Consider the following 15,726-nt stretch of genomic DNA (forward strand, 5'->3'; position numbering starts at 1 on the left):
AGTAAACATTCTTTTAAAGACCTGTGGAAAAAAAATCTGAAAATTACTGGAAAATATTAAGGGCTGTCATTGACTGTACAAATTTTATCAATATTTTTCAAACAGTTTTCCTTTAATGATATTCTAAAATGCTGTATTAAAACCACTGACCTATAGCCATTTTGTTTAGATACTGATATCACAACAGCTGGTTCATACAGCCCCATTGTTTGTAACAGACTGGATACAACAGGAGAGATATTATGTTACTGAAAGTATCCTTTCACCAGCGAAAAATGTCTTACATTACCATATATCTAATTTTGTTCAATTTTAAGTCACAATGGCATAATATATGTCATATGGCAACGTTTCAGCTTTTACTGGTTGAGGAAGACACAGAGGTACTAATCAACAAATTATTTCAGGCACAGGCAGGCACCAGGGTAGAACCAACAGTCTGCTGTAAGCCAGTTGGATGGTTTTCTCACATGAAGAAAGTATACAGTCATCCTACATGGGGTTTCACACTCACTGAGTGAGAGGCAAGTGACTCGGAGTCAGCAACCTTTACAGCTCAGCCACAGAGGCCGCTGTCTGATATATAAAAACTATGAAGGCAACAAACCTTGATTCATTGAAGTTTCAAATGTTGTCAAATCAATGATACCCCAATTCTCCTTGCTGAAAACAGAAACAATTATGTTACTAAAAACACAACTTGGGCAAACAGAACAAAACAATAACTACATGAACCAACAAGGCACCTTTTTAGTATATTATGTTACAGTACAGTAATAAAACACTGAAAATTTTAAGTTCACCCATACCTATATATATTTCTCCTTCCAGAAATTAAAATTGTAGAAACATGTTTAAATGTATTTATACATAAAATAGATTATAAGCCTGCTGAATAATTTCATGAAGGTGTGGCCTGAGTCAATTATTCTATGCAGTGTATAACCAGTTCAGAGTGTTTAAATATATCAAAACAAGATCCTGCTATATTTATTTCCATTCTATTGTGTCTTTCATGTAAATAAGTGGATGAACATTGAAACATTATTTCTTAGTGCATGTAGAGCACCAAATATAGTAGGTCTACATGACATTTCAATAACATTAAAACCTGGGAGAATAATTAAGAAGTGTGTAAACATCTAGCGAGTTAGTGAGTTATTCTGCCAGACTAATAATTAATTCAGTGTGTGTGAATTAACTGAAACACCATTCTGTTATATCCTTCAATTCTGAAATGTATTTTATGTCAAACAGTAGATCCAATGTGGTAGCACTTTTTCTTCATGCCTGTATGGTGCCACATAGTATGTCAATGTGATGTAAATACGAACATCTTTTAAGGAAAATGTACAATGATTTTTTTCACATCAGAATGCTTATCAAGCAACTTCTTACAAATCTATAATACATAAAGATTCTGCATGCATTTGGTGACTGGTGAAGTAGAAAATCCTGATACATTTATTATTATATTATTGTAATTCCAGAATAATATAGCGTCCTTTTCATGGTAAACACGTTCAAAGGAGCTCTACATAATATAGCAACCGCAGCCACACAGGGCGCGAAATTCATCCTCCACTAGTACAGACACAGAGTGATCTGATCATAGGGACAGAGTGAGATAAAGCCCCTAGAACAGATAGAGAGAAATCTGCTTTTTAGATACAGGCCTGCCTTGCTAACTTAGCCTACCTCTTTGCCAATAGACAGTCTGGTTCTTTAACGTGTCCGGTGTATAGCACCGATACATGCAAAGCCACCTTTCCTGGGAAGAACCAGTACAGGCCTCTTAGGTGGGAGACACTCAAGAGCAACTCAGAAATTTTCAGTGACTGGACCAGGATATTCATACCCGGACCTCTGGATTGACAGTCAAGCGTGTTAGCACTAGACCACCTAGTAGAAGAACTCAGATCTTACCATCCATGATAGAATATTCCTATCAGAAGAGCAACCACATAAAATGCTGCAAAAAATGCTGCCGCAATCAACGTGGCTCTGTAATACTGAGAACCTGAAATAATTTTTTTTTAAATTTGTGCAACTGTTTACATTCTAAATGAATGATTAACTTCACACTTTTCATGAATATTTCACATTTTTAACCATTTTCATACTGTACATGACTAATTCTGCCTCTGTGACCAGTATAGATCATGATCAGCCTGCACATCTGTGCAGTCTGATCATGGTCTGCACTGTTTGGCTGAATGTTCGCTATTCAGCCAGTATCTTTTTGGAAAGCACCCCTTTTAACAGTTAATGGTATTGTCCAAATTGAAAGATAGACAAGTTCATTATAGAAATTTAGCAGGGTAAAGGTTAACAATAAGATGGATAAGGATATTTGTTTGTTTTGAGTGAGTATTGCATATAGTTATGAGACATTTTTTATATTTTTTACAAGCACTTAGCACAACTGAAAATGGAAGAACTGTGAGATGCGGTGAGATACATTCCATAATCAGGGAAACAAATTTTCTTTTTATTTTATTCTAATCTGCATTGAAATACACATTTTGCAACAAATTTTAATCTCAGTACTAGAAACAGACATGAAAACGACAATACTGTCAGATGTCTTGTGATGTTACAACGCAAATGACAGAATGTGCCATTTCATTGTATTAAATACTGGTACAGCATAACATTATAAAAAGCTTGTCAAGTAACTTCCTTTGACTATCAGGACAAACCATGACTACAAATTTCATCCAATATTACCTGAAAACTTAGAAGGAAAAAACAATCTACAGTTAGATTGGAAAAGCTATTTCACGCACAATGTGTGATATGCAGTGAGTGCTATTTCATCAGTTAGCATAAAATTTTAAAAAATCCAATTCTAGTTGCTCAGTATGTTTCACCGTATGGATTCAACATGACAAAGAGATGCATGAAAATCAAACTGACTTATAGGTAATTAAGACACCAACAAAATAAACAAATGCTTACTTGATATGGTTTTGCTAATGTTTATGGTGACATTTTTTTGCCTGGTAGTACTGACCCCTGCTGGTGGCATCTGATTAATTCCATCAGTACAGTCATAATCATTTGGCTTCACCACAAGAACAACAAAGAAAGAGCCACTTTTGTAATCTGACTTCTGAAATAAACAGCAAGTTTTTCTTATCAATTACAGTTGTTCATACTCTGAAATTACATATAAATTTTAAACGTATCGAAATCACTAATTCATGAATATGTAGCATTGCCTGCGGCACAAAATGTGCCGCACTGAAATGAAGGCATCGCGCTCAAGATGACTGCCCCCCTCACGATGCTAGCTGCGGCACCATCGAGATGCCTGCGGCATTGGACTGGAAAGTCGGCAGAACGAGTGGATATGCCTTTTCCTTGACATGTATTTTATCTCATTCAAGCAGATATCATGTCTTTTTATAATATACTACAGAAATACATCATTCCCTTTTTAGCAGGAGGTGAAATGACTTGGAATATTCATTGCTTCTGTAATTTTCACGTTACTGTATCCGATGAACAAGAGCTGTCCGTAAGACAGCCAAGCTCGACTATTCGAAATATTGTCACAGAAGCAGGAAATTATTACCCAAAATGTTAAATATCAAAAGAGTTTTAAGTTCGAAAGGGGACATAATTTGACTAAAATACATATCAGAGTTATGGGACTTGATGTTATCAACTAGTTTTATAACCCGAAGAAACATGTTAAGTTTCAATTCAATATCTGCATTAGTTTTGGGGATAGTAACTTGCATGTTAAACTTTAACCAGAATTTTCTAAGTCCAAAAGGGGGCATAATTTGCTCAAAATACATGTTAAGAGTTATGGAACTTGACCCAGTGAGGTTGGTAATTGACCTTGAAAAAGAATAAATAAGTTTCAAAGCTATATGCCTTTTGGTAATAGCTGTATGTACTTGCACGCAAAACTTTAACCAGGATTTTCTAAGTCCAAAAGGGGGCATAATTTGCCCAAAATACATGTCAGAGTTATGGGACTTGGTGCTATCAACTAGTTTTATAACCCCGAAGACATATGTGAAGTTTCAATTTAATATCTGTAGTAGTTTTGGAGATAGTTACTTGCATGTAAAACTTAACCAGAATTTTCTAAGTCCAAAAGGGGGTATAATTTGCCCAAAATACGTGTCAGAGTTATGGGACTTGACCCAGTGAGGTAGGTAATTGACCTAGAAAAAGAAAAAATAAGTTTCAAATCTATATGCCTTTTAGTAATAGCTGTATGTACTTGCACGCAAAACTTTAACCAGAATTTTCTAAGTCCAAAAGGGGGCATAATTTGGCCAAAATACATGTCAGAGTTATGGGACTTGACCCAGTGAGGAAGGTTATTGATCTAGAAAAAGAAAAAATAAGTTTCAAATCTATATGCCTTTTAGTAATAGCTGTATGTACTTGCACGCAAAACTTTAACCAGAATTTTCTAAGTCCAAAAGGGGGCATAATTTGGCCAAAATGAAGGTCAGAGTTATGGGACTTGGTGCTATCAACTAGTTTTATAACCCCAAAGACACATGTGAAGTTTCAATTCAATATCTGCATTAGTTTTGGAGATAGTAACTTGCATGTAAAACTTTAACCAGAATTTTCTAAGTCCAAAAGGGGGCATAATTTGCTCAAAATACATGTCAGAGTTATGGGACTTGACCCAGTGAGGTAGGTAATTGATCTAGAAAAAGAAAAAATAAGTTTCAAATCTATATGCCTTTTAGTAATAGCTGTATGTACTTGCACGCAAAACTTTAACCAGAATTTTCTAAGTCCAAAAGGGGGCATAATTTGGCCAAAATGAAGGTCAGAGTTATGGGACTTGGTGCTATCAACTAGTTTTATAACCCGAAGACACATGTGAAGTTTCAATTCAATATCTGCATTAGTTTTGGAGATAGTAACTTGCATGTAAAACTTTAACCAAAATTTTCTAAGTCCAAAAGGGGGCATAATTTGCTCAAAATACATGTCAGAGTTATGGGACTTGACCCAGAGAGGTAGGTAATTGACCTAGAAAAAGAATAAATAAGTTTCAAAGCTATATGCCTTTAAATGATAGCTGTATGTACTTGCATGCAAAAACTTAACCAAGGTGTGACGCCGACGCCGACGCCGACGCCAGGGTGAGTAGAATAGCTAGACTATTCTTCGAATAGTCGAGCTAAAAACAAGCGCAGAATAACAATATTACACATTTTTCTTCACAAACTTGGCATGGATTTGTCGACAAGATACAACTACATCCCGCTGCATTCCCCGATTTCGAAATAGTTTTTATTGTAAAAGACAACAACAGCTGTCCGTAAGACAGCCAAGCTCGACTGTTCGAAATATTGTCACAGAAGCAGGAAATTATTACCCAAAATGTTAAATATCAAAAGATTTAAGTTCGAAAGGGGACATAATTTGACCAAAATACATATCAAAGTTATGGGACTTGATGCTATCAACTAGTTTTATAACCCCGAAGAAACATGTTAGGTTTAAATTCAATATCTGCATTAGTTTTGGAGATAGTAACTTGCATGTAAACTTTAACCAGAATTTTCTAAGTCCAAAAGGGGGCATAATTTGTTCAAAATACATGTTAAGAGTTATGGAACTTGACCTAGTGAGGCTGGTAATTGACCTAGAAAAGGAATAAATAAGATTCAAAGCTATATGCCTTTTGGTAATAGCTGTATGTACTTGCACGCAAAACTTTAACCAGAATTTTCTAAGTCCAAAAGGGGGCATAATTTGCCCAAAATACATGTCAGAGTTATGGGACTTGATTCTATCAACTAGTTTTATAACCCCGAAGACACATGTGAAGTTTCAATTTAATATCTATATTAGTTTTGGAGATAGTAACTTGCATGTAAAACTTTAACCAGGATTTTATAAGTCCAAAAGGGGGCATAATTTGCCCAAAATACATGTCAGAGTTATGGGACTTGTCCCAGTGAGGTAGGTAATTGATCTAGAAAAAGAAAAAATAAGTTTCAAATCTATATGCCTTTTAGTAATAGCTGTATGTACTTGCACGCAAAACTTTAACCAGAATTTTCTAAGTCCAAAAGGGGGCATAATTTGGCCAAAATGAAGGTCAGAGTTATGGGACTTGGTGCTATCAACTAGTTTTATAACCCCGAAGACACATGTAAAGTTTCAATTCAATATCTGCATTAGTTTTGGAGATAGTAACTTGCATGTAAAACTTTAACCAGGATTTTCTAAGTCCAAAAGGGGGCATAATTTGCTCAAAATACATGTCAGAGTTATGGGACTTGACCCAGTGAGGTAGGTAATTGATCTAGAAAAAGAAAAAATAAGTTTCAAATCTATATGCCTTTTAGTAATAGCTGTATGTACTTGCACGCAAAACTTTAACCAGAATTTTCTAAGTCCAAAAGGGGGCATAATTTGGCCAAAATGAAGGTCAGAGTTATGGGACTTGGTGCTATCAAATAGTTTTATAACCCCAAAGACACATGTGAAGTTTCAATTCAATATCTGCATTAGTTTTGGAGATAGTAACTTGCATGTAAAACTTTAACCAAAATTTTCTAAGTCCAAAAGGGGGCATAATTTGCTCAAAATACATGTTAGAGTTATGGAACTTGACCCAGTGAGGTTGGTAATTGTCCTAGAAAAAGAATAAATAAGTTTCAAAGCTATATGCCTTTAAATGATAGCTGTATGTACTTGCATGCAAAAACTTAACCAAGGTGTGACGCCGACGCCGACGCCGACGCCAGGGTGAGTAGAATAGCTAGACTATTCTTCGAATAGTCGAGCTAATAACCAAAACCATTCAATTTTACTCACCGTGCTCGTTATTTTTGTAAACATCCTGCGCAATGCCTGTGTCGTCAGAAGCACGATGCCTTCATTTCAGTGCAGCACATTTTGTGCCACAGGCAACGTTTCATTACCGTGTAATTAAACTAAAGTAACTTGTCTATTTTTTTAATGAAATGTTTAATTTTTACCTTAAATAATCAGTGTCCACAAATAAATGCAATGTAACATACTCTATTGCATCATTTTGAAACGGTAAAATCTGAAAAAAATCGTCTAAAAACTGTTATTAAGAACAAGAGGGCCCTGAAGGCCCTGTATTGCTCACCTGAAGAAAGCAGGTCAGTAGGTCATATTCATGATCACTGAAGTCAGTTTAAAGTTCAGTGTGCAAAACTGTACATGTCATCCAAATTTCAAGGCTGTATCTTAAAAACCAAAAAAGTAGATCAGTAGGTCACATTCCAAATGACCCAGATTCAAACTTTATCTAAAGATCATCAAGGTTAACATTCTGACCAAGTTTCATGAAGATACAGACATAAATGTGGCCTTGAGAGTGTTAACTAGCTTTTCATTTTATTTGACCTGGTGACCTAGTTTTTGACCCCACCTGACCCAGATTTACAACTGACCTAAAGATCATCAAGGTTAACATTCTGACCAAATTCGTTAAGATATATCATAAATGTGGCCTCGAGAGTGTTTACACGCGTTTCCTTTGATTTGACCAGGTGACTGAGTTTTTGACTCCACTTGACCTAGATATAAACCTGACCTAAAGATCATTAAGATTAACATTCTGACCAAGTTTCATAGGGATATTATCATAAATGTGGCTTCTAGAGTGTTAACAAGCTTTACATTTAATTTGACCTTGTGACCTAGTTTTTGAACCCACCTGACCAAAATTATGACCTCTAGAGTGTCAACAGTCAAACTGTTGACTGCTGACAGACGGATGGACGACAGACACAGGGCGATCAGAAAAGCTCACCTTTGAGCACTTCTTTGTTGTTTTCTTTTTTATTGCAAGCGTAAACATGCAGTATATTAATGTCCGAGTGTAACGTTTCTTGGCACTTAGTAATATCTGCATTTTGCAAAATACGTTAATAACACACCTCTATAGTGATAGCCCCTTGGGTTGTCATAGTCTGATATTTTCCCTGGTACTTCACATCAGTGTCCAAGTCAAACACAGGGCACTTAAATAGAAACTATACAACATATATTAATGACGAAAATATTGTTTGTTAAATCTGACATAAATACCAATTTTTATCAATCTGACATAAAGACATAGTTTCTTGAAGATACAGAATAATATATAAATACTGACATCAGCTGGTACTAGACAAAGGTCTCACATAATAAAAGGTGTTGGGTAATAAAGTCTGTCAGTTAACAGGAGCTCGTAGAACACAAACTGCCCCCTTGATGCATTCAGTAATTGCACAAGGGGTCATCTGTTAGTCATGATCAACCTCCCTATAAAGTTTCGTGATCCTAGGCCCAAGCGTTCTCAAGGTATCGTTCGAAAAGGGTTTAACTGTTCCTGGTCAATGCGACCTTGACCTTTGGCCTACTGACCTCAAAAACTATAGGATCATCTATTGGTCATGACCAATCTACCTATCAAGTTTCGTGATCCTAGGCCAAAGCATTTTCAAGGAATCATCTGGAAACGGTTTTAACTGTTCCGGGTCACTGTAACCTTGACCTTTGACCTACTGACTTCAAAATCAATAGGGGTCATCTGCTGGTCATGATAAACTCTCCATCAATTTTCATGATCCTTGGCCCAAGTGATTTTTAGTTATCATCCGGAAACCGTTTAACTTTTCTTGGCCAATGTGACCTTAAACCTTACCTAATGACTTCAATAAGGGACATCTGCTGGTCATGACCTATCTCCCTATCAATTTTCCTGATTCTAGGCCCAAGCATTTTTGAGTTATCGTCCGGAAACTGTTTTACTGTTCCTGGCCACTGTGACCTTGACCTTTGACCTACTGATCTCAAAATCGATAGGGGTCATCTGATGACCAACCTCCCTATCAATTTTCATGATTCTACGCCGAAGCATTCTTATGTTATCATTCGGAAACCGTTTAACTGTTCTAGAATCTGAAATGCTTACACTGTCCCAATCTATCTACAATCTGAAATGTTTACAATGTCCCTATCTTTCTACTATCTGAAATACTTACTCTGTCCCCATATTTCTAAAATCTGAAATACTTAAACTATCCCAATCTTTCTAGAATCGGAAATACTTACACTGTCCCCATCTTTCTACAATCTAAAATGCTTACACTATCCCCATTTTTCTTCAATCTGAAGTGCTTACACTGTCCCCATCTTTCTAGAGTCTGAAATGCTTACACTGTCCCAGTCATTTTACAATCTGAAATACTTACACTATCCCTATCTTTTTACAATCAGAAATGCTTACACTGTCCCCGTCATTCTACAATCTGAAATGCTTACACTGTCCAGGGTTCGAATTTAGCCAGATTTTCTACTTGCATTTTTTCGCAAGTGGTATTTTTTTTAACTTGCTAAATGAAAAAACAACTTGCATTTTCTATATAAATAGTAACTTATTATAGATTACCAAAAAACCCACCGGATGCCGTAAACGTCATCAAAATTGGCGCAGGTTCTTGTCAGCAGTTGAAAAGACATGCGCACGGGAAATGTATCGAGTGTAAACTTCCGTTTATGACGAAAGATGAAAGAGTGCTCCGAAATTCGTCCTGCAAATGACGAGTTGTTAAAGATAGGAACACTTTTTTTTACTGTGTAAGATCAAGACGACCGTTAGAAATGCACATTATTCGGCCAAAAATTTTCACTCGCAAAAAAATGCTGGTGTCTGAAATCTCACCTCGCAGTTTGAAACTTGCACTCGCATTTCGCAAGTATGCGAGCTTAAATTCGAACCCTGCTGTCCAAGTCATTCGACAATCTGAAATGCTTACTCTGTCCCCATTTTCTTACAATCTGAAATGCTTACACTGTCCCAATCGTTCTATAATCTGAAATACTTACACTGTCCCCATCTTTCTACAATCTGAAATACTTACACTGTTCCCATCTTTCTACAATCTGAAATGCTTTCATCCTCCTCATCTTTCTAAAATCTGCAATTCTTAACTGTCTCCATCTATTTACAATCTGAACTACTTACACTGTGCCTTTCTTTCTACAATGTGAAATACACTGTCTCCATCTTTCTAGAATCTGAAATGCCTACACTGTCAAAATCTTTCTACAATCTGAAATGCATACACTGTCCCAAACTTTCTATAATCTGAAATGAGTCACTCTACAATCTGAAATGCTTACACTGTCTTAGTCATTTTACAACCTGAAATACTACCAGAAATACTATCTGAAATACTTAAACTGTCCCAATCTTTCTAGAATCGGAAATACTTACACTGTCCCCATCTTTCTACAATCTAAAATGCTTACACTATCCCCATTTTTCTTCAATCTGAAGTGCTTACACTGTTCCCATCTTTCTAGAATCTGATATGCTTACACTGTCCCAGTCATTTTACAATCTGAAATACTTACACTATCCCTATCTTTTTACAATCAGAAATGCTTACACTGTCCCCGTCATTCTACATTCTGAAATGCTTACACTGTCCGAGTCATTCAACAATCTGAAATGCTTACACTGTCCCCATTTTCTTACAATCTGAAATGCTTACACTGTCCCAATCATTCTATAATCTGAAATACTTACACTGTCCCCATCATTCTATAATCTGAAATACTTACACTGTTCCCATCTTTCTAAAATCTGCAATTCTTAACTGTCTCCATCTATTTACAATCTGAACTACTTACACTGTCCCCATCTTTCTAGAATCTGAAATGCCTACACTGTCAAAATCTTTCTACAATCTGAAATGCATACACTGTCCCAAACTTTCTATAATCTGAAATGAGTCATTCTACAATCTGAAATGCTTACACTGTCCCAGTCATTTTACAACCTGAAATACTATCAGCATGTCCTCATTTCTACAATCTCTGAATCACTGACCTTAGTATTCTGGATGGAGAGTACAGCACATATTGTATCTGCAGATGTTGCTCTAACAAGCACAGACTGAACACCTTCAGGAAATGTATACTTGGCAAACACAGGATTAGACGGTGAACTTGTTACCTCATGTTTATCTGTCCTGTAGTAAAAAAAAGGTTGTTGACATCAATTCATACCTTGTACTAATAACTTCTTACAATGTTTGGCTTAAATCACACTGGCAGTACAGGAGACAAATAAATCAGAGCAAACGTATCTTTATTTAACAACTTTAAGCCTCCCATAAACCTGCAAAACTTTAATTTGTAGAAATATACTTACAATATGACCAAATTGTTTGGCACTTCTCATTTATCAATATATCAAGTTTTGATTTAAACCAGCATTACTGTAAAAGTAGTCCAGGCAATATGTTGTTGCAGACAGACAGACAGAAATAACAATCAAATCCTTCTCCCAGTACTGTACAGTCAGTAACTTATTGTGAAGTATTTATCACTAATTCATTAACTATCCATATTCATGAAAATAAATGTTATTATCAGAAATATGCCTGGGTTACACAAAATGACCAAATACTGCAGATATCCTTCAACACAGAATCAATATTCAACATCTAGCAAACTTTAAGCCTCACAAAAACTCTTCATTTTACAGTATTGGAAGACATTAAGAGTTTTTACTTAAAATATTACTCTATCATGAAGTTATCCTGAAGGATTGCCTTAAGTGTATACGAGACATTTTTCTTGGACTGTGTTGAAATCTCCACGTTTATTTTCTGCTCTGTATGATTTGTGTCCACTGGACAAAGTGTGCGACTAACACTTTCATATTCGTATCTGAAAAAATGAGAAATTATGAGACTGGAAGTTTAAAGGTTTGTAAAACTTTGAGATTTTGTATGTACAAAATGTATATGCACTTTCTTCAGATGTACTGACAAGCACTATGATATTATATTGTACATTTATTTGACTATACATGTATTAGTAATACTCAGTGGACCAAGCCAAATCAAAACATTTTTCAAATCTACATAGTTGTGTAGGAAATCTGACATGGACAAGTGCACAGAATGAATATTTTACTTTTGACTTCCACCAAAAGGCAGGAACTTAACTACTGCATGTTGATAATACACTTGTAACAAGTAGTTTACAATCCCTGTCACAGGTACTTATAGGCTCGTAATTTTCACTTATAAATATCCTGTGACATCGATCTTGACCAAGAAAATTTTTTGGGAACATCTACTGACCACAGAACAATCATCCTATGAAATCTGACTGTTGTAGGTCCAAGCATTTACTAGTTGGTTTAAACAATATTTATTAATCAAATATTTTTTATGTACAATACATATTTACAAAAGCTAGGGATCGAGTAGAAAGCTAATAAGCTTTTTTAGAAACTCTTTCCATTTACTAGTTGTTCATGGAACACTGTTTTCAGTGTCAGTGTCACTCTGACCGTGACCCCATGAAAGCCAAAATCTTGAAACTTAATGCTCAAAAAATTAAATGATTTTACAATAACACTAAATTTTGTGTAAAGAGCTTTTAGATAACAGTAATAGGTATCTTACAATAAACTTGAATCTTGCATCAACAGAGGTATTTGCCAGGACATAACACTTCTTGCTTGCCGGATGACAACTATGGTCGGGTAATCTTTCTCACTCTCATTTGCTGTTGTAAATATCCGCACTGCACGTGTCTAAAAAAATTAATACAGTGTTACATTTTGTTTGTTTGTTGGGTTTATCATCATAGCAACACAGTTATAGGTCATATGGCGAATTTTCAGCTTTTGGTGAAGGAGAGACATGCAATACAATGGGTAAAGAGGGAATACTCCCCTCTCTCAAGTGTAGTTCAAGTGGGCGGTTGTAATGATGCAGAATTAGTCTGGCTCCCGGTGTTTTTACTCTTTATCCTTTCACTTTTTTCTCACTATTAACACTTTAATCATGACTAGAACCCTTTTCCAGTCTCACTTATCCTGACTGTAGGGATAATGCATGTTTTTTCGTGTTATAACATTTGCAGAATATCTTATAACATGAAATGAACATACGCTAATGCTATTCTAGCATAAAACGCGGAAAAAAAAATGAATACATTCTATGTTAACAACATTAAATTTCCATGAAATGCACAGGAATATCTGAGTTGTTTTTTCACACTGACGTCATTTCATATGAATTATCTGTTTTGGGGCCGTAATACGCTTACGCTTTATCATGGAACGTGCATATATATAAAAAGGTGTTATAACAGCACGCGAGCGCGAGAATCTCTCTGTTAACACACATTTTTTCTCTCGATAAAACACCCCCGAAAAGTGAAAAGAACAGCAATTTTATGCTAGAATGTCAGGTTTTATTTAGTCCAAATAACAGGACGTTTCCAGACAGCGTGATAACATTTGACTGTTGCTGTCTCCATCACATCCAAACTTATTCTGCATATTTCTGTTAGGAAATCCCAAATTAAAATCCTTTGGGAACGTTTTCTGGTACATGTACAAATTATTTGTAATGATTACATCTCTGATAATGAATTTATATTGACATTAAAAAGCATAAATTCGCCTCGCTGACATTTTATGAATGTATATTTTGTGTTTTATTTCTGTAATTTAGTGTCATATCAGTAGTCTGCTGTTATTGAAACCAGTGTCGGGGTAGATACCTCCTCGCACCTGTCACATCATATTTTCGAAGATTTAAGTCTCTTTAGTTACTTAAAGTTATGTAATAAATTCAACCCATATGAAGTTTCTAAATGAATATTAATGTTTAATTTATTAAAGCGAGTAAGTCTGACCAATATATTATGACTTTTTTGGATTTTTTAAAGTCTTCGTTTTCCTAACAGTAAAATGCAGATACAGGTAAGGCTTAGAGGGCTGACAACTATAATATATCAGATCATAAAATAAGTCATCCTGATAAGCCAAATGACAGTCCAACAAATTTGATACAATCCTATGAAATATTGAGTTAATTTTTTTCATATGGGCAATATCCCCACTCACATCAAACACTCGAAAGACCAAAATAGTGGAAGCAATTTCTGATGAAATTTTCATTGTTGCCGACGCTTTACATGCTACAAGTTTAAATGCTGATTATGTCATGAATTGGCCATAAATTCAAATAAAACTTACATGTATCAAAAGGGGATTCAATTCCTCATTGATTTATGTAAAAAAATATGAAATTATATCCAAAATTACAATTTTTCTGGTAATTTAAAGCTATGTATGTACTATACAAGATTAACGTTTACTGTGTCTACACGCCAATGATTTAAACCTATGTATGTACTGTACACGATTAACGTTTACTGTGTCTACACGCCAGTATGAGCAAGCGATAAAACCAATAACTTTACATGATTGTGTACTGTGATTTATCCTCCATTATTTTGGTCCTTCAAAGTTTTGACGTTTAGACTGCCCCATCACAAATATAAAACAATCTGAACATTGAATTATTTTGACTAAGCCAAATGAGTAAGGCTAGGTTTTATTTCTCTCTCACCTTTTACAAATAATCTGACATGCACTTATTGTATGTATGTCAAGTCAAGTCAAGTAATATTTATTTATAAAGTCGGGGATAAATAACACTGGTAGATCTACATAGTACACAGAATGTATTGATACTGCTTGACGCCCCTTCCTGCCTTTAACACTCGCAAGAGGGGTTGGCAGTATTCAGAGACAGACAGATAGATAGAAGTCATCAGTTTCTCATGAGAGTCAGTGCGCAGATGCTGTGGTTCCACACTGGTTAGGTTACCAAATAGAGGTGTGAGGCAGTATAAAGAGATAGTTTGTTTGTTTGTTTTGAGTTTAACGTCGTTTTTCAACAGTATTTCAGACATGTAATGGCGGACAGTTAACCAAACCAGTGTTCATGGATTCTGTACCAGTACAAACCTGTTTTCCAGTAACTGCCATACTTCACATGAATCATGATGGAGGACTAATGTTTAACTGACAGCAATGGTTCTATCAAATAGCACCATACGCCCTGCCCGAGGATCGAACTCGCGACCCCGAGATCCGTAGACCAACGCTCTTACCTACTGAGCTAAGTGGGCGGGCTATAAAAGAGATAGATAACTTAATGAATTCTGATGGTGGACACCACCATCAGAATTCATTTACCTTAGTATCTGTTGCTGTATAACTGTATATAACGTTTCTATTGTCTGTGACATCTCCATGGTAAGTCGTGTTAAACTGAGCAGGAAGTGGTTCTATCAAATTGAGACCCAGTAATCTGGCGGTCTGCACAAGTTTGTATTTACTTCCTTCTTCCGTTGCTAAACTAACGCTGCTTGAAGCAAGAAAATGAAGTAAATAAGTTGTTAACGTAATGTAAGGGTAAATTCTTCGTTTTATTACAACTGTCATTTTGTTTTTGATAAAATAAATCCACTCTTCCTCTTCCTGTTCAAAACAACTTTCACTTTCGGATGGATGGGTCTTACAAAAAGCGGCAAGAAAAATTGTAGAGCAGATTGTAGCGACAAGAAGCGTCAAAAAGCATTAAGGTAGATTTTGTCAAAAATTGCGAAATGCAATCAAGTAAACTTACAGTGTCTATGTAGTCCGTTTCTGACATGTAGCATAGATGAAACTTGACTGAAATCTCATGTTAAACTTTACAGTACTTGTTTCGCGTCCAAGAATAAATATCACTTATGAAAATCACTGACTAGTCCCTAAATTTCGTAAATTGTCAGACGAAACAGCCTATATTTCAGAATTATCTCATAGTGGAATATCACAGTCTCTAAATATGTTTGAATGCACTATGGAGTGTCTATGGATTGTCTCTCACTAATCTC

At 35.6% G+C, this 15,726-nt stretch overlaps 1 protein-coding gene across 3 annotated transcripts in view; it reads right to left on the reverse strand.

Annotated features, from left to right (window-relative positions):
• The window catches only part of LOC123561375 (SID1 transmembrane family member 1-like), a 45,475-nt gene extending 30,129 nt beyond the window's left edge, over positions 1–15,346 (reverse strand). For all 3 annotated transcript variants that reach the window (XR_008372831.1, XM_053553249.1, XM_053553250.1), the window contains exons 1-8: positions 15,041–15,346; positions 12,447–12,577; positions 11,554–11,700; positions 10,856–10,997; positions 7,914–7,997; positions 2,962–3,115; positions 1,927–2,020; positions 608–663 (exon numbers count right to left, since the gene is read on the reverse strand). Coding sequence is in view for 2 of the 3 variants with exons in the window: in XM_053553249.1 (XP_053409224.1) it covers positions 608–663; positions 1,927–2,020; positions 2,962–3,115; positions 7,914–7,997; positions 10,856–10,997; positions 11,554–11,700; positions 12,447–12,577; positions 15,041–15,289 (1,057 nt within the window). In the remaining variant the exon portion in view is untranslated. The remainder of the gene's footprint in view (positions 1–607; positions 664–1,926; positions 2,021–2,961; positions 3,116–7,913; positions 7,998–10,855; positions 10,998–11,553; positions 11,701–12,446; positions 12,578–15,040) is intronic.
• Positions 15,347–15,726: the final 380 nt, after the last annotated feature.

This window comes from Mercenaria mercenaria, chromosome 10, assembly GCF_021730395.1.
Source record: "Mercenaria mercenaria strain notata chromosome 10, MADL_Memer_1, whole genome shotgun sequence".
NCBI lineage: Eukaryota > Metazoa > Mollusca > Bivalvia > Venerida > Veneridae > Mercenaria > Mercenaria mercenaria.